We start from the raw sequence: 24,694 nt of genomic DNA, 5'->3' as shown, positions 1-24,694 counted from the left end.
ATGTATAGGCCATTATGGGGGCAGTCCTTGTGGCAAGACCTCTGGGAATTAGGCTACCAGAAGCATATCTGTATATCATGTGACCAAACATGCATACCTTGCTTCCCCCAGGAATGATGAGGCTGATATGCTAGCCAAGGTGTGGTGGTTAGAAATAGTACCTGCCAGCCCATCAGGAAGGGAAGTAGCCCAGTGGCTACCCTGTTGCCTCTTACATGCTGGGCAAAAGACCATGTGGCCCACTGTCACCTTAGCAGAGGTATGAGAAGCTTGCAAGACCTGTGCTGTCTGCTTACAAGAGCATCCCTAGAGGCCTGTGGGAACTACTGGACAGGTGGTACTGTGGGGAAGGGTACCACTGACCTGGTGGCAGGTGGATGTAATCGGGCACCTACCTAGTCCAGAGGGATGTAAGTATGCTATTACAGGTGTGGACATGGCCACAGGACTTTTAGCTGCTTATCCCGCATGGCACCCAGATCAGAAGGCAGTAATTGCTGCACTGGAGTGGTTATGTGCTGCTTATGGATGCCTTTAATCATTGAAAATTATCAGGGGACTCACTTTACTGGGGCCTTGGTACAAGAGTGGGCTTGAGACCTTCAGATTGACTGGAAATTCCATGTGGCCTATCACCCCCATTCCAAGCTGCCGGAATGATTGAACAGTACAATGGTCTCTTAAGCAGGGTCTTCGAGCTTCATCTGCCACCCCTATGCTGAGGGGTGGACGAAATGCTTATGGAGTGTCTTCTGGACTCTAAATGAGAGGAGTCGGAGGTGGGTGGCCAGTTCCTGTGGAAGTGCGGCTCCACTAGACTGTAGCTCAAATTCAGGTGCAGGTGCAGGCTAAGGATGATTGGCTGAAACTAGGCATGGGAAAGGAAGAAAATATTCTCTTGCCTGTACCTGAAGGCCTAGAGCGAGGGCACACAGCCACTTGGGCATGGCCTTGGGAAGTAAAAGCCCCCCACATGCGCTGGGTGGCTCTTGTTGCCCCTTGAGGCCAAGGAATGGACAGAAACTTGCAAATAAGTGTCCTGGTTGATTGGGACATGGTCCCCAGTGTTAAAGGTGACATATCCAGGGCCAGCAGACCACAGAATGCTTCTTCATGGCACCTTTGTGATTTCCCTATGGCCCATTATGAGTTCTCCATTGTTGTTGCAAGTAGATGCTGAACCCCCAGCCGAGGCACAAAAGGTCTGGTGTTCACACCCAGGAAGTTCCCCTCTGCCATCCACTGTCTCATTGGCTGACTAGAAGCTTGCTTGTATATAATCTGATGGTCGTGATCTGCCATTATTGGTGCCTATAACTGCTTTTTGTCTTTTCACTCTGAGGGTACAGAATAACACTTTAGTGGACTGGGTTCATACATATGCCTCAGTGGCTAACCAATCAGCATGCTGGATCTGCACTGAACTCCCCGTGAACATGTCAGCCAGCCTCCTGGGGTGCATCTCTCCTGCTTCTGTCTCAAATTGGACTTGGTTACAAAACCAGAAGAACAGTGAATATCCACTGGTAAATGCTACCTGGACTGACATCTACACTGGGGCAAAGCAGCGGTATGACTTGCTCAGGCCATTGGTCAGCTACTCCATATGGATGGCTAGGGGTGGCTCATTGCTGAGGCAGTGAAACTGGCAGGACTAGCTCCCCTTTGTACTGAGAACCTCGAAGGACAAGCCCACGTGGGCTGGACTCCTACAGGTCTGTGTCAGACTTGGACTTTAAAGCATTTCTGGGAGGGGCGGAATGATGCATGCGCTGCAGTTCCCACTGGAACCCTCTGGGTGTGTGTCTCATTGGGTGGCCTTACCTGCCTGGAAATTAGACTGGTTGTTGTACTTGGGAATGGCCTTATTTGCCTGCTTGAGTTCAGAAAACTCTTGTACTCCGGCCACCCAATTAGGAGGCATTTAAGGCATGACACTGTGTAAAGTGTACTCCCTGGTAGTATTACCCATTAGCTATTTTTTCTCCTCAAGCTGCTTCTATAGTCACTGAGACTGAAATAACTGCTTTAGCTTCGCACACTGCTTATGCATTGAATGCAACACATGATTCCTTAAGCCTCTTAAATGAGGAAGTAAATCAATTGTGAAAAGTAGCCTTGCAAAACTGTATGGCTTTAGATGTGCTTACTGCATCCCACAGTGGGATGTGTGCCCTAGTAGGGACTGAATGCTGTGTATGTGTTCCTGATATCCATTAATTACAATGCCAGTCAAGCTTTACAGGCATTAGCTTCTGAGACCTGTGCTATCGAACACCTGACAGGTGATCCCCTGCAGGAATGGTGGGCATCCGTAACCACTGAGTGGCGGTGGGTCCTTGCTGTTTTGGGTGGCAGAGCTTGTGTTTTGGCTGCTTGTTGCCATAGTCTATACTGCTGTTGTGGGTTATGGGTGCAGGGCTCTGCCCTCTCTGCCAAGTGACCTTTGCAGAAGATATCCTCATGTAGATTGTATGGTGAGGAACTCAGAAGGGGTAGATTGTAGGGTAAAAGGAGTCAGTCTGGCTCCCTCACCCAGATGTCTGGGGAACTAAGATAAGCAGCATTCCCAGAGCCTTGAGTCTGGGTCCCATAAACTGTGTTCCCATAACATTGAGTGGGCCCACATGTGCAGAATTGTACTGTGTTATACAATATTTTGGCTCCCAGCCAGCTTTGTATGCATTTAGTATGTAAGGAAGTTAGGGGCTTCCCACTGGGGGATACACAGCTTGCAGTGTGCGTGGATCACCCACCCTTGAATGAGGCATGTCAAGCATCCCCATGGTTCTGCAACTTCTCCGAGTCCAGGGTGGACCTGCCAGGCCTTGATAGGCTATAAGACACTCAGCAAATACACTATTATATTACTTCATATCATTTCATTTAAGATTTCATTTAAGTATTTCATATACTTTAGAAGGTTTAATCATTAATATGATACAGTATGTCATTTACACTTGATTACACATGGTTATTATAATAACTTCTATAAAAACTAGGATCTTAACTCAGGTACATAGGTATATAATTCTGTCTCTTTCTCCCCCTCATTTTTAATGGGAAAATCCTATTTGATGTCAATTCACTAAAGAGAAACCATTTGAGAAATGAACCACTGTAAATTCAAGAATTCTATGTTATTTTTATATGATGCCTATATATACTCTTCTTCCTTTAGATGTTACATTTTTAGAAATAACTTTAGAAGCAGACTTTTAAGTTTATAAAGTTCTGTTGACTGTCAAACACCAAGCACCCACTCAGAAATACTTTAAAACTTTCCACTGGAAAAGAAATAGCTGTTTATGTAGTGAGGAGCATGAGCCTTTTCAAAGAAAGGAGAAACTTCTTTAAAAAAAGACTGAGCTTCAAAACTGACAGACAAGGAAGGGCTGCCCCAGATGGAGGAAGGCTGAAGAGACACGACACCTGGAAATGTGACAGGTGGTCTTGGGTGGGATCCTGTACCTGAAAAACTACTCAGACAAGTAAGACAATGGATGAAATCTGAATAAAGTCTGTGTGTTGAATTAGAAAAAATAAGGCCACAAAAACCTTTGAATGGCCATGAGTTAAGCCTGCCACGGTCTCCTGGGCTGAGGGAGGAGGAAAGGTGCTGCCAGGCCCCGTTTGCCCTGAGCACCTTGAGGGTGATGCAGAATGGTGGGAAGTGCCTGGTGTCCCCTGCCACCTGCGTGGCCTTGACCATGTGCCTAAGCTCTTTAAGATGCAGTTACCCCATATGTGAAGTGGGGCAATGATGCCCCTTTTTAGGGTAATTGAGAGAACTGAAGTCCCAGCAGCATAGGACAAGCTGAGGATGTGGCACAGTCATGTAGCTGTTTGACCTGAAGACTGTCTGCAGAGCAGAGCTTGGTATAGACTGAGTTCTGGCCCTCTGCTGTTTAATGAAATTGTAGTCCCTGACTCAGTTTCCCCCTGCAAACAGAGGGATCTCACAGTTCTCCCGCCCTTCAAGTTGTATAGGTTTGGCCCAGCTGGTTAAAGGTTTGTGAAAACAGAGTGCTTTGAAGATGAAAAACATCATGTGACTTGCAATTTAAATAAAATGCAACGACTTAAAAAGACAGACAAACAAAAAAAGACTGAAATTAAGAAGTACAAACTTCCAGTTATAAAATTAGTCATGGATGTAATGTACAGCACAGGGAATAAAGTTGATAATATCACAAATATATAGGGCGCCAGATGGTACTAGACTTATCACGGTGACTACCTTGTAAGGTATATAAACGTCTAATCACCATGTTGTACACTTGAAACTAATATGATATGATGTCAACTATAATTAAAAAATAAATTAAAAAGGAAATACTGAGATAGAAAATGTCTCAATTGTTACAGTAGAAAGTTATTTTCATATTTGGATGCATTCCTATGATTTAATAAAATTTCTGCAAGAGACTTTTTTCTATTTCTATTTCTATCTTTTTTCTATTTTTCTATTTTTCTAATGTTTCTCCTGCAATGTGAAAATAAAGAGAAAACACCTCAGGAGAAACTAAACGTAAGCTATCACAAAGATGACCAATAGAGAGCACATCGATTCTCTTCACAACACAGGGAAAAGCACACTCTGGAGGCAGTGTCTGTACAAGGGTGTGCACCCAGGGCCACTACTTAGGAAACGCGGTGAAACACAGTCAGTAATAGCTCATGTCCCAGGAACAAAGCATTACCTTCATTAAAAAAATACTTATTACAAGTACAAATAACATTATTTTCAAATTATCTTTCCAATTGTAATTTCAATTCTTGGGACTCAGATTCTAGGGCTCCTTTGTCAGAGAAAACTGAGGACCCTGAAGAACATGGAAACTTACGTTCTCTGTGGTGTTAACAACTGCGAGCAGCTCAGCAAATGGAGGTGGGATCATTGGGTGTCCATATGCCAGAAAGTGAGCCAAGCCCTTTACTTCACATTATACACAAAAATCAACTAAAAATGGAGTGTATACCTAAAGTAAGAGTTAAAACTGTAACACTTCCAGAAGATAAGATAGGAGAAAATCTTTGTGACCTTAGGATAGACAAAGATTTCTTAGATCTAATACCAGAAGCACGATGCCTAAAAGAAAAAAAATTGAATTTTCATCAAAATTAGATACTTTTGCTTTTCAAAAGACACCATTAAGGAAAAGCAATGCCAGAGACTATGAGAAGATATTTGCACTCTGACCAGGTAGCTTAGTTTGTTAGAGCATTGCCCTAATACCTCAAGGTTGTAGGTTCAATTCTTAGGACACATATAAAAATCAACCAATGAGTGCATGAATAAATAAAACAACAAATTGATGGTTCTCTTGCTTTCCTTCTCCCTTTTTCTCTCTCTCTTTCTGAAATCAATAAAAAAATAAACAAAAAATATTTTTAAGTTTTACATCTGATGAAGGACTTGTATCCAAAATGTATAAAGAAATCTTACTGCTCAATAATAAAACAAAAATGCAGTAAAATTAGAAGCAAAATATTGAATAGATATTTCACCAAATAAGATAAATGAATGGCTAATAAACACATGAAAAGATGCTCAACATCATTAGTCATTAGGGAAATATTAATTAAAATAAAAACAAAAAACTACTATATACCCCCTTGAAAGGTTAGAATCCAGAACACTGGCAATACCAAGTACTGGCAAGGATGCAGGGAAAATGGAACCCTAACATACTGATGGTGGGAACTACAATGAGACAACTGTTGCAGTCAACAGCTTGGCAGTTATGGTTACACATAGAATTACTGTATGAGGAAATCCAGCTCCTAGTTACCTACCCAAGAGAATGAAAAAATATGTCCAATGTCTACAAGATTTGCATGTAAATGTTCACAGCAGCATTACTCATAATAACCAAAAAGTGGAGACCACTCACTTGTATACCAACTGATGAGTGGATAAACACATGTGGGCCATCCATTCAACTGAATATTATTTGGTCATAAAATGAAATGAAGTACCAATATGTGCTACCACATGGTTGAACCTAGGTGAAAGAAGCCAGACAAAAGCGATCCTGTATTACCTTACTCCATTTCTATAAAGTATCCAGAAAGGTTTAATTTACAGACACAAGAAGTAGATCAGGCAATAGGGATGGAACAGAGAATGGCTTCAGTGAGCCTGCCATTTCCTTTCTTGGGGTGATGGAATGTTCTAAAATTATGGCAGATAACGGTGATGGCTGTACAACTCTAAATGCACAAACATTCACTGAGTTACATTAAAAAAGCATTGAGACAGAATACTAATCAGCAGTTGCCTAGGACTTAGTGGGAGAAGGGATGGATTGCGAAAGGGCATGGAGGAGCTTTTGGGATAACAGGAGTATTCTGTACTTGACTGTGCTGGTGGTTGCACAACTATGACTTTCGTAAAAGTCATCAAACTGTATGCTTGCAATAGGTGAATTTTATGTTATGCAAATTATACCTAAATCAAACTTCTAAAAAATCTTGGGCAGACTTTCTAGGGTGACTACATATACATCATACATACAACTCCATCTCTCTGCTTCTACGAATGGCTCTGTGAAATAGCTCTGGGTGATTTCTAACCTTCATGAGGACTGTTTGAATCTTCCAACTAGCTATTTGAGTAACCCAAAGAGTAACATCTAAGTAATCTACAAGGAGTCAAAATTATGCTATGCATCGGTATCTCTGATTAAATCATACCAAACCAGAACTTCAGAGCTATCATTATGTATGAAGTACCCATCATCATCATAAAACTCCATGATTCTTAATTCACAAGGCAAATAGGCTTCAATTTAGCCCCTGCTTACCTAATAACCATTCCAGTACCCAAAGCTGGAAGAAGGCTTTATTTTAGTGACATTACCTTGTGGTACCACAGAATTCTCCTCCTTTTTCTTTCTGAGGCTGGGATGAGAGCCAGTGGAGTAGTGGGTGAGCTGAAATCACCACCTCAGAGCCTGGGGCACACTGTGATTATCTCATGTGGTAATAACAATTTGTATTCTACAGAATTAAATCTAGTCAAGCACTCACATCATTTTAACTTCATAAGACTGTATAGTACAGTGGCTTCCAACAATTTTGAAGCTATAAATCCCTGAGGAAGAAAATTATAAAACCCTGAACACTTCAGTGTTCAAGTAAACTGAGGCTCAGAAAAGGAAAGTGATTTCACAGAAGGTGACACTGTGTTAGTGGGCTAGGATAATAACCCAAAGTCAGCTGTAGTCCATTGTTTGTGTGGCTTATGTGATTATCGATCCCTACACAACAATATCCTCCCAATCACCCTGTTATCTTTGACTTCTCACTCTCCCCAATTCAAATGGTAGTTCATATAAACTGTGAGGTCATTTTGGAGTCTTCCCCTCCTCTCTATTTCCCTGGCCTCAGCATAGATCTCATCACCTCTGACTTAGAATAGTGAGGAGAAACGTCTCTCCCAGGCCGCCCCATCCTGACCCTCCTCTGCAGTCCCTAGTTAAACACTTCTTGGGGTTTCTAATGCCTGCAGGGTAAAGTTCTAACTCCACAGGTCCAAGCAAGGACCTTCCTAATTATATACAGACCTAACTCTCCAATCTTATCTCTCACTTCTCCACCCAACCACACTGGACAAAAGTTATGGTGAGCAATGTGTCTTCCCTTAGCACAACAGATTAGCCTTTTTTGCAGACACTTAGTGTTTGCAAAGCTCAGTGCTCAGTACTCTACATGATTGCCTCATTTAATCTTCATAAACCCTGTAGGTAGATATCTTACCACCTCAGTTTACAGGGGAGGAAAATGAAGCTTAGAGAACTCCTCTGGCTGACTGTCGCCCAGTCTACAGTGCCTGCCTCCTCCCCCATGCTTTTACGATTGGCCTGGAAGGCCCTCCTGCTCCTCAGCTGCTGCCCCCTGCACCCCCCAGCATAATCTTTGAGACCCCACTCAACTGTCCTTCCCCAATAATGCCATTCTTCACCCAGCGTTAATACTTCTTTCTTTGCAGCTCCTGTGCTACTCTGTACATTCCTCATTCGAAATTCTTATCACAGTGTATCAAATGATCTGTATACATTCCAATCTGCCAATTAGACTGTGAACTCACGAGAATAGGAGTAGCTTTTAAAAAACCAACCAACCAACCAACAACAAAAAACCTCTTTTTTGTCCTTATGTCTGGCATATAGTAGTAGCTAGGTAATAAATGAACAAGGTATATTACTATATATGATGTATTGTTTCATTCACTCCTGTTCCTTCCTTATATATTCTATTTCACAGCCTTATTACCTCTGAACTCTCACTGACAACATATCCTGATAGCTTTCCCTCTGGCTGCTTTTTTCCCCAATTCTCTTTTTTACCAATGGTGGACTAATTCCTCTGAAACATAATTCTGAGTCTGGCTCTTCTCTGTTCAAAAACATCCTTGATGCCTCGGTGTTTACCAAGTAATGTGTAGATTCTTGGGAATTTCAGAGTGTCCATGATCTGTACTTAATGATTTCATCTTACCTCAGACCATTCCCCCACACCAAACCAAATTATGTTACTTCCTATTTTCTCAAATCACACAAAATCTCTGTACATCTGATCACTGACATGCCCCACCTTTCTCTCCAAAACTACTATAGAAATCTCACCTTCTTCAAATCAGATTTGATCACCCTTACTATGCCTTCCTTTATTTGGTATATGGGTAAAAACTACAACTCTTCTGAAACCCTACAGCATTATGGTTTTATTTTCTTTTATGGGATTTAATGCATTCTGCAGAGTTCTACTATGATGCAGATACATCTTAGCTCATCTATAATCTCCTTGTCATCACCTACTCTACCTTATAGAGCTATACCCAACTGAGTGTCTTATACTTGGTAGGTACTTAACAAAGTTAGTTTGGTGTTTTATTAAAATAACATAAATGTTAGGCTATGGTAAAACCTAACTCTTATGCATTAAAAAAATTAATGTGAAGTCAAACTAATTGAGGAACTTCACAATCATCCATACGGCTATATTATACAGCGGCATGTTAAAAACCAGTTTTGTGGAGAAAAAAAAAACTGACCTTAACTGGGCCATATCTTAAGTAGTCAGATCAGTCTAGGATGGAAAAATTGTCTAAACCAACAGTAATCATCACAGAGTGGCAGCCACAGTTAAACATGAGGTTGTTTTTAACATGTATAATTTCCTTAGTTCTTACAAATCATAAAGCTATTCCATGTTCTACCCTTGAGAAGACTGTAGTCAACAGAAGTTCAACAGTTTGCCCAACGTTAGGTATCTTTTGAATGGCAGAACCAGGGTCCCAACCAAACTAAAAAGAAACATTTACCAAAAGACTAAAGCCTCCTGTGAAGGAATCACCATGGATTCTCATCACTTAAAAGAGTCTCATCTATGACAGCAATTTTCAACTGTTTTGCTGCAATAATTTTTAAAACATTCAATACCCAACTAGCCAGGGGCACTAATCTCTTTTCCCTTAGATTGTCAAATTCAAAAATGACAACGGCCAACACAATAGCTGCCTGGCGTGAATGAATCAAAATTATACCAATTTTTTTTGTCAGATTGCCAAAAAATATATTTTTGGTGTGCCACAGGTTTTCAGTAATTAGTTTACATGTGCCACGAGATGAAAAAGGCTGACCATCACACTATCACCAGCTACTGAGTCCATACTGCCTAAGTGAGGTCAGGGCCCCTTTACCGCTGACCCCCTTCAGCCAAAGGTGTCATCGGGTGACTTGGTAGGAAACCCGCAGTAGCACTAAATTCTTGTGCCTGTGCCTTTATAATGTTCAGGGAGCACTCTGTACAAGTATAAATGTTACAATGCATATTTAAACCAAGCAAAAATTTTAGGGATTCACTCAACTGACATTCGCTCTTACAACAAAGTTTACCACTAGGTGGCAGAAGTATAACATTAGGGACTTAGGTGAGTTTTCTACAAAGCTCTATAAATGAAGGTAGTTTGACATTTTCCAACTTTTTCACAGTAATATAAACTCTTGTTTAACTGCCTAGAGTTTTAAAAAATATTTTGTCACTTTTAGAGTGGCTAGATACAAATAAATTATTCTAAATAAAAAATTATTCTCCCTTATTGAAAATGTCATTATAATAGTTTAAATATCAGAATATACACAGGTTTCAACCTTTTTCTACTCAACAATAGCCAAAGCTTAAGCTAGCTTTAAACATGAAAGTAGAACCATGCTATCAATAAGTTTCTAAAAAGAACCATACTGCATACAAAGATACAATAAAGATTGAAATTTAATTTTTGTAATGCTATACAACATAGACGAAAACTGCTTTTAACCTATACAGGTTGGCATTCTTGCATTTTGTAAAGTTTTTTTGTTGTTTGCTTTATTTATTTCATTTTGTTTCTAAATGTCAAGATAAAAGAGAAAATCTGGGACTTCTGGCTTCTAGGACTGTCACAAAATAAATTTCTGTTGTTTAGAAAAATTAAATAAAAGAAAGTTTCAGGTTATATTGTACAAGCACTTCTCTTCAAGTAAAACTGATGATTACCAATATACAAAATAAAAATTGGCAAAATTATCATTATATTTTGCTCTTCTTGACACTTATATTAGAAGTACAAAAGGAAGCTTGATGTGTTATATAAGAATTTTGAGGAAATGAATGCAACTTAAAAATGTGATTATTGTCCTGAGGCAAATTTGTAGAATTATCTATCAACGTGTGTGCAATTTTAATAACTTGTGCCCTGCTTTCTATCTTTAGTGATCCTTTGTGGGTAGCAGTTAAATGATATATAACTAAGGATAGCACATATTCATGTAAAACTTTATAATGGTCAAATCACTTAAGGAAGTAACTAAGTTCGAAACTAAGGCTTGCTTATGCTCAATAAGTACTCAGAAATAAAATACTTTAAAGATTTTTTTACCTACTTTTGTTAAAAAATAAAATCCCCATCTTAACATAAAAACCCTCTGGACCTATGCCAATCCTTTTTGGGGGGGATGGTGTCCCAAACCACCAGTGTGGCCGTTCAGGGTGTTTGGTGGAAGGAACTGTGTGCTTTGTCTCATCAACCAGGAAGTAGTGAAGCCCAGACTGGGGCAGACCTTGGCCAGTTATATAAAGTAGAGCTAGCAGAACTGGAACACCTTCCCAGATCTGGTGGCAAGTCTGGTGTCCTCACAACTGTCCCATAAGACTTCTTTGGAAATCTGCAAATGAGCAAATGGTGCTCATATATGAGATCTCTGGAAGACATTCTGGCTCTAAGGTCTCACACATACCTAGATCCACAAAAATGAGGCCAACTCACTGCTCATTTAGATCTCCTGAAAGTCATCTATAATAGGCTTTGCTTTCTAAGTCTCTCTATAAAGAGGCTGTCCTGGCTTGCAAAAGATGTGTATTCATTCATTGGCAGCATTAAGCCAACACTGAGATCCTGTCCTGGGATCAGTGGGAAGGAGTGGTTGCTAGGGGATTATTTTCCATGGCAAACACCAATGTACACCTGTAAAATAGTCCAGAAATATATGTGAAGAATAATTTGCAATACATACACGTGGATGCATTCCTTCATCTTTCAACTCTGTTAGGTAGTATTACCTAATGCATTTATAAAGTGAAAATTATACAGTTAGGTAAAGTTGTCTGGATGCTTGACAGGGTGTGAAAAGAACATTGTGTTTGTGGCCTTGACAGTTATTAGTTGAATCAATTCATGAGATGCTTATGTTCTCCTCTAAAAATAAGTACAAAGCCCATCATAAAAATTTCTTTGAACAGTCATTATTCAGAGCTTGGCAGGTATCAAACTGCACATTTCTAATTCATTCCTAGGGGGGAAAAACAGACTTAGAACATGTAATGATCTTTCAACACAAAGAATCTCATTTAGTGTACGCACCCAGTTGAAAAGAATACAGAAACCATTTTAAATACGAAAAAAGAGAAATCTACAGGTAATAGCAAATGCTTCAAAAATCAAAATTTTGAGAGTCCCCATTAGCTGCCTGGAATGGAAGACAAGTCTTTTTCACCCCCCTACACATGCCCCCACACACGATCTAGCACGTAGTTGGTGCTCAATAAAATATCGGTTGCATAAATGGTGTAGTAAGTGCCATCTCAAAGAATTTTCTAAATTAGCAATTCATTTAAAAAGAGATAAAGATGACCTCTGAATGTGGTAAACAGCAACTTGACATGAACAATTGTGATAGCAACACAATCAGCAGAGGGCCCACCTCTGCCAAGAGAAAAACACCTATGTATGGCGGTAGCCTCCAGCAGGGATGAAGGGGGGCGCTGTCACAACCACTTTGACACAGTGGGTCATGTACAACAGGTCCCTGCCCTGCACTTACCTCCTCCTCCTTTTCTTCTAGACCCGAAGACCCACTGAGGCTCAGCTGAGGGTGGCTGCTGGAACCGCTATCCTTACTGCCTTTGTCACATGTGGCTTGCACCGAATCTGGGAAGGACACAAGACCTTCTGCCCTCTCGTCACTGTCCACTGAACTCAGGGACAGTGCACTGAGATTGTTGGCACACTTGGCATTTCCTGTGCCTGGGCTCTGAGGACTAGGGGGCTTGGGTGCGGTGGGCCTTAGCGGCGTGAGAGGATGCTCAGGTTCCAATATAAACTGGCTGGCAGGTTTTGGTTCCTGGGAATCTTGGTGCAATAATTCCTGGGCAGTTGAACTTGGGGATGAGCTGCCAGCGCAAGGACCGGTGCTCTGAGCCTCGAGAGGAAACACCGAGGTGTCCACGTCCAGCTGCGGGCCCTGCGGGCAGGCTGGGCTGAAGCCTGGGGCCATGGCACACCGCCTGCGCTCCAGCTCCACACTGCTGGACACCCGACGCGAGTAGTCCTCGTGCAGGCGGCTGCAGGGCCTGGGCCTCGGGGAAGCATCACTGGGGCTGGCCACCCCGCTCCTAGGTCGCTCTCGCTTCAAGGCTGCCTCTGTGGCGCTGCTCACCAGCTTGAGGACCCGGTCAAAGTCCTTGGCCCTGATGGGGCTCTTCCAGCGTTTTGTCCTCCTCTCGGACCCTCCGAGCTTCTCTGAGTCTGCAGAGCAGCTGCTTAGCGTTCGTCGGGTTGTGGGCCTGTCGGGCACCGTCCTGAGGTCCGAGAGGTTGGAGGCAGACTTCCTTTTGAAGGAGCCCTTCCTCAGGAAGTTCAGGTTGTCCGTGCTCTTGCTCCTTTGGGAGGAGATGCTGTTGTTCTCGGAGTCTTTCACAAGGATGGAGCACACTGGGGGCTCTTGGATGGCAGAGGGCAAGGGCAGGCCGTGGTGCTCGCAGTCCCAGAGGCTGATGCGGCCCAGGCCATAGGCTCGGCGCAGGCTGCGGGAGCGGTGCGTGCTCCTCTGGAAGGCGTCGTCCGCCTCCTCCGGCTCCGAGCTGTCCGATGCAGGGCCAGGTTGGGGGAGCCCACTGGCAGCTTCCGAGGAGCCACGCCTGTCTGCTGGGATTACCACAGCTGTCCCATTGGGGAGGACTGGGCCCAAATCAGGCTCTGAGGCCTCCTCCTTGGCTGCATAGGGCCCCTCTCGGTTTTGAATTCCCTGAAGGACAGAGGACTTCAGTTTTTTAAAAGATCCCATCTTCCGAAAGGAGGCCAGGGCGTTCCAGGTGGAGGAGTGCCCCATCAGCATCATGGAGCGGGGCCTCTCGGGGTTGGCACCTGTCTTCTTCCTGCTCACTGAGAAGAGGCGCACAAGCTTGGCGGGGCCCAGCCTGGAGTCCTGGGCTTCCGTGTCGCCACCGCATTCTCCGTTCTGACAGGCCGGGTAAATCACCATGTTGGGGTCTGGTGGTTCCAAGACTGAACAGGGGATCGCAGCAACTCGCCCATGGCCATTCTGGGCTGTTGTCATGTTCTCAGGGCCAGAAGCCTGTGGCCACAGGGCAGCGTGGTTCAACCCCACGTACGTACCGGTGTCCACTGGTCCCAGGCACAGGTCTTCATCTCTGAGGCTGCTGCCTGCCTGGCTTTCACACCTGTTTTGCACATCGGGCTCCTCCTCAGTTGTGGCCACTGTCTGCAGCAGGAAACAAAACAGGATTTAGCCATTTCCCCCACGGAAGAGCCTTTGTAAGCAGGGGCTAGTTATTTAGTTTAATAATTGCTAACAGTCAAAAAGACATGACCCATAAATGGGCTAATCAAATAAAAATAGTGTTTTTTTTAAAGATTTTATTTATTTATTTTTAGAGGGAGAAGGGAGGAAAAGACAGAGAGAAACATCAATGTGTGGTTGCATCTCACACATCCCTTATTGGGGACTTGGCCCTCAACCCAGGGCATGTGCCCTGACTGGGAATCAAACCTGTGAACCATTCGGTTCACAGGCCAGCACTCAATCCACTGAGCCACACCTGCCAGGGCAAAAAAAAAAGTTTTAAATTAAGTTAAAATTTCATTTTAAAAATTTCATTTCATGATAAATTAAAGGGAAGAATGGAAATATACATTCCTTTTTAAAAAGATAATTATAGTTTGTGCTTTCAATATGAGGGTAAACTCCTGAATCCATTGAAACTTGTTTAAGGAAAAGTTTTGAAAAACTTCTGGAAAAAGCCAAGGCATCATTCAAGACTATCTTCTCTTTATTTAAAAAAAAAGAAAATTTCAGTTTCAAATAATAAAAAAGCAACAATTTCAAAATGTGTCAGCAAAATGTCCACTGAAGTTTAACACACCTAGTAGACAGGCTGAGTGCTTAGTATACATGAGATCTAGGGCAAGGAATTGTGATGGAGACCAAGGTGCTCTCAGCTGCCTACTGTCTATAAAATACCTCAAACTCAAGTGAGCGAGCTACAAAATGCTCCATGGACACAGGAGTGAGAGGGACCAAGCTGAGGTTGCATTAGGTCAGCTGTGTGCAGGAAACTACACTAGTGAGGGGCTCCTGTCAGCAGCATTCTAACTCGCCAAGGAAGAGAGAAACATGAGGATAATACTGAAGTACTAGAAATTCAGAAACAAAAATTTAATTAAATGCTGAACCTTCTTCTTTCCTCCCACATGCCCTGCAGCCCACCATTCACCTGTGTTCATGATTTTCTGTCTTCCCCTGCCCCAATGCCTCCCCTAAGTGAAAAGTCTGCTCTCCTTAACTCTTGCCATCAGGTCAAGCCTTCCTAGGCCTTCAAGTGACAGCTGAAATGTCACAGTAGCCCTGTTCTCAATAAATGACTAGTGGATGAATGAAGGAAGGGTTTATGATAATAACCATAATAACCACAGAAGACTACCATTTATTAAGGGCTTACTACATGTCAGGCCCCTCTACTAAGTGGTTTAGGAACAGCGTGCCACTGGGGACTCCTGCAAACCTAAGAGGTCAATAGAATGACTTCCATTTTGTAGATAATGTAATGGCCATTTGGGCAGATTAGGTAATCTGTCTGGGGATCCCACAGCTGTCCCTCCAAAGTCTGTGCTCTTCTCTACTGCATCAAACTCATGATCAAACAGAAAGGCAGAGGTGGGACAAGCACCTCAGGTATCTGATTCCAACTTCTGTACCTCGTGACATAACCCCGACTCAAGTGAAATCCCAGAAATCCCAATGATGCTAGTCAAATGCCATTACCTCCGCAGGGAAAATTAAAAACAGAAGAGAAGGAGAAAGCTGTATACAGATCTTGAGGTTAGGTCCCAATTTAACTTAGCCTTCTCAAGTGCAGAAGAAAATCTGACTTCATGCAAAGAGGCCTGATGGGCTTCTATTCTACCAATTCCCAAATGGGTTCATTTTTATTTGCCCTTGTGTCATGCCCAGTTAGGAGGGATTCCCAGGGACAGCCATAATTAAAGGACTGATTCCATCTGAAACCAGTTACACTACAGAAACTTCAACCTCTGGAGCCTTTCTGAAGTTCAGTCACCCAATTCCATTCATCAGAAGCCTGATGGGCTCCCACATGCTCTCTGCAGTTTAATGTTCTAATGAGGCAACTAGGAGCCTGAAGAGCTATGGATTGCATTTGAATGAGCCACATAAACTGAGTCTTGAATCATCCCAGCACTGAGACTGGATGTGACATCTACCCAGTTGCAAAAGAGCCCACCACTCAGCATCTCCTGTCCACCTGTACTTATTCTAGAAGGGGTGGGGATTGTGGTTGTTTCACCTTTTCAGAATCTGGAAACAAAGTAGTTACTTTATACAGAGTCAAGTCCAGTCCCAAACACTGACTGGCTGCATATTATGTAGAAATAGTCTTGTCAAGATTTGCACTGCATACAAAAGAACAGGCAGGATCCCTTATCCTATAATGTGGTTGGACAAAGACAGATTACTGACACCACAACTAGAGGGCACTAGGAGACCTTTCATAACCCAGGATGAAACTGTTAAACTGACCTTGAGGACTCAAAGGGTACAGGAATGTGCTTGACTTAAATGCTGTGTAGTTTGAGAATGCTCTGTGGAAGATATGGGGCCAGGCCTGGGTTCGAGACTCATTACTGTCATAAAATATTGAGTAAGTGATTTTAGGAACCTGTGCTTCAATGCCATGTTTAAAAGAAGAGATGCCAACATTTATGTATTATTATCAAACAACACATCAATTCATGAGCCTCTGTTGGGCACAGAGGTCTATGCAGGCCCTGTGATGAACTCAAGGTGAGAGCTCATTCTAGATGAGAAACTGGCACAAGCAAAGGAAGAGTCAGAAATATAAGTATGATTGGGAAGCAGTATATTTGGGTGACCAGCTGTCCCAATATACCCAGGGGTATGATATTTCCCAGAATGTGGGATTCTCATGGCTGAAACTGGGAAAGTTCTTGGCAAACTGAGATGACTGGTCACTGTACAGTAAGTAAAACAACATAGTTGAAAGGATGGCTCAGTGTAACATAGTAGTAGAAATTAAGGTGAGAACAGGTTTAGAAAAGCATACATACCATTAGTCTAACACTTTGAGACTGTCTGCAGGAGTCACCTTCTTTAGGAATTCCTTCCTTATTCTCCTCAAATGAATTAGATCCATTACTCTGTGGGTTACAGGAGTCTGCTCAAATTGCTTTACATAAACTTTTACAATAGTAGGTTTATATGGCTGCCTTCAGAATAAGACGTTGGTCTCTTAAACAGGAAGAATGTGTGCTTTGCACACTTAGATTATGTAACTTTATCTTCATGTGAAATTGTATCAGTTCTCCTGCCTTGTCAATACCTATACTAAGGCAACAACCCATTACTGCGGGCCACCACTATTTTTCCAATGTGAAGATGTTTAGATTTTTACAACACTGAAAATCCTAAATATTTATGTAAAATGCATTTAAGTTTTAGGGTATAGATCCAGTAAAATACATGCAGCAAATCAGGTTCTAATTAGGGCAACATGCTTTTTAAAAGATCACTGCCTTACTATTTCATTAATGTAGCTGAACAATGTGATTGTTGTGTGTTATTTGGAATGAAACTGAAAATCACGGAAGAAAGCTTTTCCTGGAATTTCCAAGTAACATACCAAGTTGCATTATTTAGAACTAACACTATGAACCCTATTAACAAGGGCTGCAATTCAATCAGTGGTTTTGTAGCAAGTCTTATAAATTGTGGGAGCTCTGCCAGAGATATTTTTGAACAGAACTACAAGAAAGAATTTTAGATGGGAATATTGTGAAATCCATTGTCTACAGGCTAGATTCTGGGGTGTATGAACTTTCGGGCAGAACATTTTAGTCATAATGAGAGTTCTTTGAAAACAACTATGACCAGTAATTTTTAAATAAGAACTTGTACTTGAATTTGAAATTCAGAAATATATACCAAGTTAAGTGTACAAAAAAGGTTTTTGTAATATGCTGCTGTAAATTATAGAAAATGCAACACTGGAGGAAAATATTGAAATCTGAAATAGATCCTTGAATCACAGCACTGGGGACATGGAACCCCTAACTGCAAAGATTAGGACACTGGGGACCAGGGGACCCAAGACTTACCCATGGTTAAGCTATATAGGTGAAAGCACAGTGGGCTGGGCATCAGAGGGACCAGGTTCTGCCACAGCAGTGCCACCTACTGGCCAAAACCTTGTGGTGGTCTTAGACTTCCTTTCATTCCCTCAGCAGTCACTAAGTATAAGAGATCCCTGCAGCCTCAGCCTTATTTCCAGCTTTTAGGAACTTTACCTGGATGACTGCATTAGCCTCCTGACAAGTCTCCTGTCTTCTAGTCAACTCTCATCCATTCTAGCTACAGTGTCCTTCCCAAACTGCAAATGGAGTCATGTCATTTCATTTAGTGTCACTGGCTGCCTTTGGAGATATAGAGATGTCAAATCATCTAAGCCTGGCCCAAAATACAGTAAGTCTTTCTCATACTGCTATGCTTTTTATGGTATTTCCTTGTTTGCTCTCAGAGTCTTTCTCCAGGCCTTTTTGTCTCTCTGTAGTGCAGGGAACCACAGTCCCCAGGCTCCTGGCCAGATCAGCCAGTTGGGAAGTATTGGTGGAAAATGCCAGGATATTTCTCTCTCTGTTTAGACTGCTGCAGGGGCCTTTCTAGCAGCTTCTGGGGCTCTTGTTTGCCTCCGGCTCCTGCGGGACAGCTCCTCCGGCCAGGTGGCACAGTGTCTGGTATAAGTAGCACAACTTCTTCCCTCCATCCCTCCAGGCTAGGGGTGGTAGCACCTTCCTGCTACTGTTCATTGAGTTCCTCACTGTCTTCTCTTTTGTTTCTCAGCTGTGTAAAAGTAATCCCTAGATTAATTATCTTTGTTTGAAACACCTAGAGATGTTTCTCTCTTCTTGACTGATAAATACATGCTCTGCCTAACTTTCATTAATTCACATCATCTGTTCCCTAGGGGCACTCTGGCCTTCCTATGTAACTCAGATGCCTCTCTTGTATGGGCTTGCAGCACTGGTGCATGGCTATTTTAGCACTTACCATGCTGCTCTGTAATTCTGGTTTTTCTCTCTGCTTTCTCCACTAAACTCTGAAAAGGTTGAAAAGTTCTTTCAAAGCAGAAACTGCATCTTATTTAACTCTATTCTCAGCATTCAGTCAGTTCTGACTTAATGAATGAGGATAACACTGCTTTTTGACATAACTTAGGTGTGTCAACCTAACATTTGCGGCCAGATAATTCTTCGCTGTGAGGACTGTCCTAGGCATTGTAGAATGTTTTAGCAGCATCCCCAGCCACTGCCTTAAAATGATGCTATTAGGAAGAAGAAATACAAAATATAGAAGGAGCTCTGAAAACCATGAAAGTGCCATGAATTAGTTTCACAGTGGTTTCTTTGAAACTACTGAAATTTATCATTTTTAATCATAAAACAGAGCATTCTACTTATTGCTTAATGGTACTGATTAACAGGTTTTTTTTTAAGATTTAATTTATTTATTTTTAGAGAGGGAAAGGGAGGGAGAAAGAAAGGGAGGGAAACATCAATGTGTGGTTGCCTTTCATGAGCCCCCCACTGGGGATCTAGCCCGAAATGAGGCATGTGCCCTGACTGGGAATAGAATGGAATCGGTGACCCTTTGATTCATAGGCTGGCACTCAATCCACTGAGCAACACCAGCCAGGGCAACAGTTTTTTTTTTTTTAAATAGTAATATTATTAGCAGCTACATATTCCTGTGGCAAAAAGCTAAACTTAATGAATATTTATGTTCCATTATTATAATAGTTTTATCTAATTTTGAAAATGCTTTTTAAAAAATTGACATATATTTTTTTAATCCTCACCTGAGGATACATTTATGTTCAATTGAGAGGAAGGTTGGGGGAGAGAGGAGAGAGAAAGAGAGGAACATCAATGTGAGAGAGAAAAGTTGATCAGCTGCCTCCCATATGTTCTCCAACCAGGGATCAAACCTGCGGCCTCTTGGTATATAGGAAGATGGTCTAACCCACTTATCCACCAGGCCAGAGCTGTAAATGCTTTTTTGTACATTCAATGAAAAGGAAAATTTAGTGAGGAAAGTACTATATTTTGCTGTATATGATGTGCTCCTGTGTATAACACGCGCTCACTTTTTTGTGTACATTATGCACAGGATTATTATATCCATGGTATGTAATTATCATACCCATGTATAGTGTGCATCCTTATTTTTCTCTCAAAAATGTGGGCAAAAAATGTGCATTATATACAGCAAAATACAGTAAATACTGCCATGTTAATAGTTACTACCTGATCACTTTTTAACTATCAATACAGATACAGTCTTTCATTTTAATAGGTAATCAATTGATCTATAAAGTTAGTAATTTCAGTCTCAGATTTCATAAATTATAGGTCTGAGTTAATATGACAAGAATTTTATAAATAAATGTTTAATAACACACTTAAAATATGATTAATATTAATGTATAAATATAGATATGATTAAGATATACTTGAATTCACTTGTCTCAGTGTTAATCAGCAATATTTGAATAAAAACATTCAAAGAGGGTCCTAAAATACCTGTGACTATTAGGAAAGTGATTTTCTTCTATAAAATTATATATTCCCTTTAAAATATAAAATATTTTTCTCTAAAACACAAATATATTGGAAATACTTAACACAAGCCATGCCTTAATATTTTCCCTACTCTTGACCACACAGGGGTGCACCTGGAGTGCCCAGCTCAGTGATTTGAGAGGCTGTGCTATTGGACCCCACAGGATACCTAGTATATTACCATGTGTGGGAGACGTAAAAGTCCTACCTCATAGTCACAAACACAGAGAGGCAGCCAAAATGAGGACACAAAGAAACATGGCCCCAATGAAAGAGCAGATCAAAACTCCAGAAAAAGAACTAAACAAAATGGAGGCAAGCAATCTACAGATGCAGAGTTCAAAACATTGGTTATAAGAATGCTCAATGAACTTAGGGGAAGAGTAGATGAAATTAGTGAGAACTTCAGCAAAGAGATAGGAAACAGAAAAACAGAGAAAGAAAAAAAAAAAAACAGTCAAGCTTGGCTGGTGTGGCTTGGTTGGTTGGAGCGTCGTGCTGTAACCAAAAGGTTGTAAGTTTGATTCAGGGTCAGGGCACATGCCTAGTTGCAGGTTTGATCCCTGGTCCAGGCACATATGGTCTTAGCCTGGGCACCGATCCCCTGTCTGAGAGTCTATGGGAGGCAACCAATTAATGCTTCTCTTTCACATCAACGTTTCCTTCTCTCTCTAAAAGCAATGACAAAACAACAACAACAAAACAGAAACAAAAATAAAACCAGTAAAAAGTGAAGAATACATTAAATTAAGTGAAGAATACATTACAGAAAATCAATAGTAGGATAGATGAAGAAGGGGTTCAAATCAGCAATTTGGTAGATAAGGAAGCAGAAAGCACCCAATCAAAACAGCAAAATATTTTTAAAAAATCCAAAAAATTGAGGATAGTACATGAAGCCTCTGGGACAACTTGAAGTGTACCAACATTTGCATCATAGGGGTGCTAAAAACAGAAGAAAGAGAGCAAGGAGTGTGAAAAATGACAGAAAATTTCCCTAACTGGTGAAGGAAACAGACACACAAATCCAGGAAGCACAGAGTTCCAAACAAGATGAACCAAAATAATGCTTGGTGTAAGCATTATTTACACCAAGGCACATCCTACACCGAGGCACATCATAATTAAAATGACAAAGGCTAAAAACAAAGAGAGAATCTTAAAAGCAGCAAGAGAAAAGCACTTAGTTAGCTACAAGGGAATTCCCATTAACACTGTTGGTTGATTTCTCAATGTAAACTTTGTAGACCAGCGTGGACTGGCAAGAAATATTCATAAGTGATGAATAGCAAAGACCTACAACCAAAATTACTCTACCTACCAAAGCCATCATTTAGAATCAGTGGACAGATAAAGAGCTTCCCCAACAAGAAAAAGCTAAAGGAATTCAATATCACCAAACCAGTATTATAAGAAATGTTAAGGGTCTTCTTTAAGAAGAAAAAAATAAAAAATATGAATAATAAATTGGTGATACTTTAAATGCAAATGTATTAAATGCTTCAATCAAAAGATATATGGAGACTGAATGAATAAGAAAACAAGACCCTTAGATATGCTGTACAAGAGGCTCATTTCAGATCGAAAGACACACACAGAATGAAAAAGATATGTCATGAAAATGTAAACAAACAAAAAACTGGGGTAGCAATACTTATACAAGACAAAATAGACTTTAAAATGAAGGCTCTATAACAAGAGGCAAAGAAGGACCCAGCAATTTCACTTCTGGGTTTTGTTTTGTTTTTAATCCTCACCTGAGAATATGGTTTTTGATTTAAGAGAGAGAGGGAGAGAGAGAGAAAGAAACATTGATGTGAGAGAGAAGCATCAGTTGGTTGCCTCCCATACACACCCTGACTGGGGATCAAACCTTCAGCCTAGGTATGTGCCCTGACCAGGAATCAAACCTGCAACCTTTTGGTGTATGGGATCATGTTCCAACCCACTTATCCACCCGACTGGGGCCACTTCTGGCTATTTGTCCGAAGAAACCCAAAACACTAAATCAAAAAGACATGTGTATCCATATATTTACTGCAGCATTATTTACAATAGCCAAGCTATGGAAGCACCCTAAATGTCTATCAATAGATGAAAGGATAAAGTAGTAGTATATATGCATGTATATAATGGAATATGACTCAGCCAAGAAAAAGAATGAAGTCTTGCCATCTGCAACAATATGGATGACCTAGAGGGTACTGTGCTGAGTGAAATAAGTCAGAGACAAATGCCAGTTGATTCACTTACATGTGGACTCTAAAAAAGAAAATAAATGAACAAGTAGAACAGAAAACAGACTCTTAGACACAGAAAAAAATTTGACAGTTGCTACATGTGAGGAAGGGTTGGGGGACTGGGTAAAAAGGGTGAAGGGATTAAAAAGTACAAATTGGTAGTTACAGAATAGTCATGGGAATGTAAAATTCAGCATAGGGAATATAGTCAATAAATAATATTCTAATAACAATGGTGTCAGATGGGTAGTAAATTTATCAGGATGATCACTTAGTAAGTTATATAATGTCTAATCACTGAGTTGTACATCTGAAACTAATATTGTATGTCAACTGTAATAAAAATATTTAAAGTTGAAAAAATAAGATCATTTTAAAATTTCCCTACACTTAGTTCAAAGTAACTTTTAACTTTATCAAATGTAAAATAAAAGTTAAGTTGTATTGGGTTGGTCAAAAAGTTTGTTTGATTTTTTCCATCAGATGGCTCTAGTAACACTTAGCTGTCTTTAATTTCAATCTAAACAATTTTGTTAGATTGTGAGAGTTGTCATATCACCATGCATTTTTAAAAAATCATCAAAATTGGTGCATTTTTGTGTAGCCATTTTAATACCAAAGATGGAAGAAAATAAACAACATTTTTGGCATATTATACTTTGTTATTTCAAGAAGGGTAAAAACAGGAAAAAGGATTTGTGCAGTGTATGAAGAGGGTGCTGTTACTGATCAAATGTGTCAAAAGTAGTATATGAAGTTTTGTGCTGGAGATTTCTGACTGGATGATGCTCCACAGTTGGGTAGACCAGTTGAAATTGATAGCAATCAAATTGAGACATTAATTGAGAGCAATCAACATTATATCACATGAGAGATAGCCAACATACTCAAAATATCCAAATTAATAAAGTTATTGGTGAAAATGAAAAATGTGTCTTGTATTTTATGGGAAAAATATGGACTTTTTAGCCAACCTAATATATAAATTAAGCTATTAAAGTTCTTTATAAATCACTGCATTCATACTTGGGTTAAGGATAAGTTTCTTCATTTCACACCAAATACTGTCATAGTAACCTAACACACACACACACACACACACACACACTCATATATATTTGAAACTTCAAACTTCTTTCTAATGAAGTCAAGATGGCCGTGAAAAAAATAGATGTGTACCTAAAAGACATTCAGATAAATATTAATAGTCAAAATATCTGACAGCAGTAAGTGCTTTATTTTATTACAATTATACAAAATTTCATTCTGATTAAATTACAGTTTGAGGATAAACAGAAACAAAGCACCACAGTGCTAAAGTCTTTCTCAGCTGCTGAACTTGCCAATTTTAGTCTCCCCTTTCACTTCCTGTTAGGTCCTTTCCTTCTATCATTTATTACAGTTCCTTCCCCAGAACCTGCTGAAATCAAGATCCTGGCCACAAACTGGAAATTCTAGTGCCCCACAGTTTAGGAACAGGTTGTCTTCTAAAGGGTTACTTATGGGCAGTCTATTTCCCTACAGACCCTGTCCATCAAACTATCAATATCTTTAATGATAATATAGCTACCATTGAACACAACCATAATTTATAACATTTCCATAGGAAAATAAACCTGAGATTCAACTGTGGGTTCCAGTTCCAAGGAAGAATTCCTTTCCCCATCCCCTAGTCCTTAATACTCGTCCTTCTCCCTCTCCTTTACAACAGCAATGTGCACATCAGTCTTGGGGGGAAGGCCCCTCACCACGGATCAGCTATCCTTAGGTTCTCTTCTGTTGCAGGATGGGAAGGATACTTCAAAAGAGCCAGTAGCTCTGGCTTCATTTAAATATCTAATCATTTAAGTGTTTACAAATTGAAAGGATACATAAAAATGTAACTGCGTATGAGATGCAATCATTGTATTTTTGGGAAAAGTGTCAATTTCATACAAGTATGTGATTGCCTTGGCTT

At 40.8% G+C, this 24,694-nt stretch overlaps 1 protein-coding gene and 1 long non-coding RNA gene across 6 annotated transcripts in view; one reads left to right on the top strand and one right to left on the bottom strand.

The window, feature by feature from the left end:
• Positions 1-24,694, bottom strand: part of SPATA13 (spermatogenesis associated 13) — a 374,002-nt gene that overhangs the window by 68,611 nt on the left and 280,697 nt on the right. For all 5 annotated transcript variants that reach the window (XM_036018443.1, XM_036018442.1, XM_036018445.1 and 2 more), the window contains one exon: positions 12,369-14,048. In XM_036018443.1, the coding sequence (XP_035874336.1) occupies positions 12,369-14,048 (1,680 nt within the window). The remainder of the gene's footprint in view (positions 1-12,368; positions 14,049-24,694) is intronic.
• Positions 705-18,611, top strand: LOC118498960. The gene is made up of 3 exons (XR_004901451.1): positions 705-3,589; positions 15,450-15,452; positions 18,599-18,611. It is a non-coding gene; the product is annotated as an uncharacterized LOC118498960 (long non-coding RNA).

This window comes from Phyllostomus discolor, chromosome 2, assembly GCF_004126475.2.
Source record: "Phyllostomus discolor isolate MPI-MPIP mPhyDis1 chromosome 2, mPhyDis1.pri.v3, whole genome shotgun sequence".
NCBI lineage: Eukaryota > Metazoa > Chordata > Mammalia > Chiroptera > Phyllostomidae > Phyllostomus > Phyllostomus discolor.
This window is presented reverse-complemented; position numbering and strand designations above follow the sequence as displayed.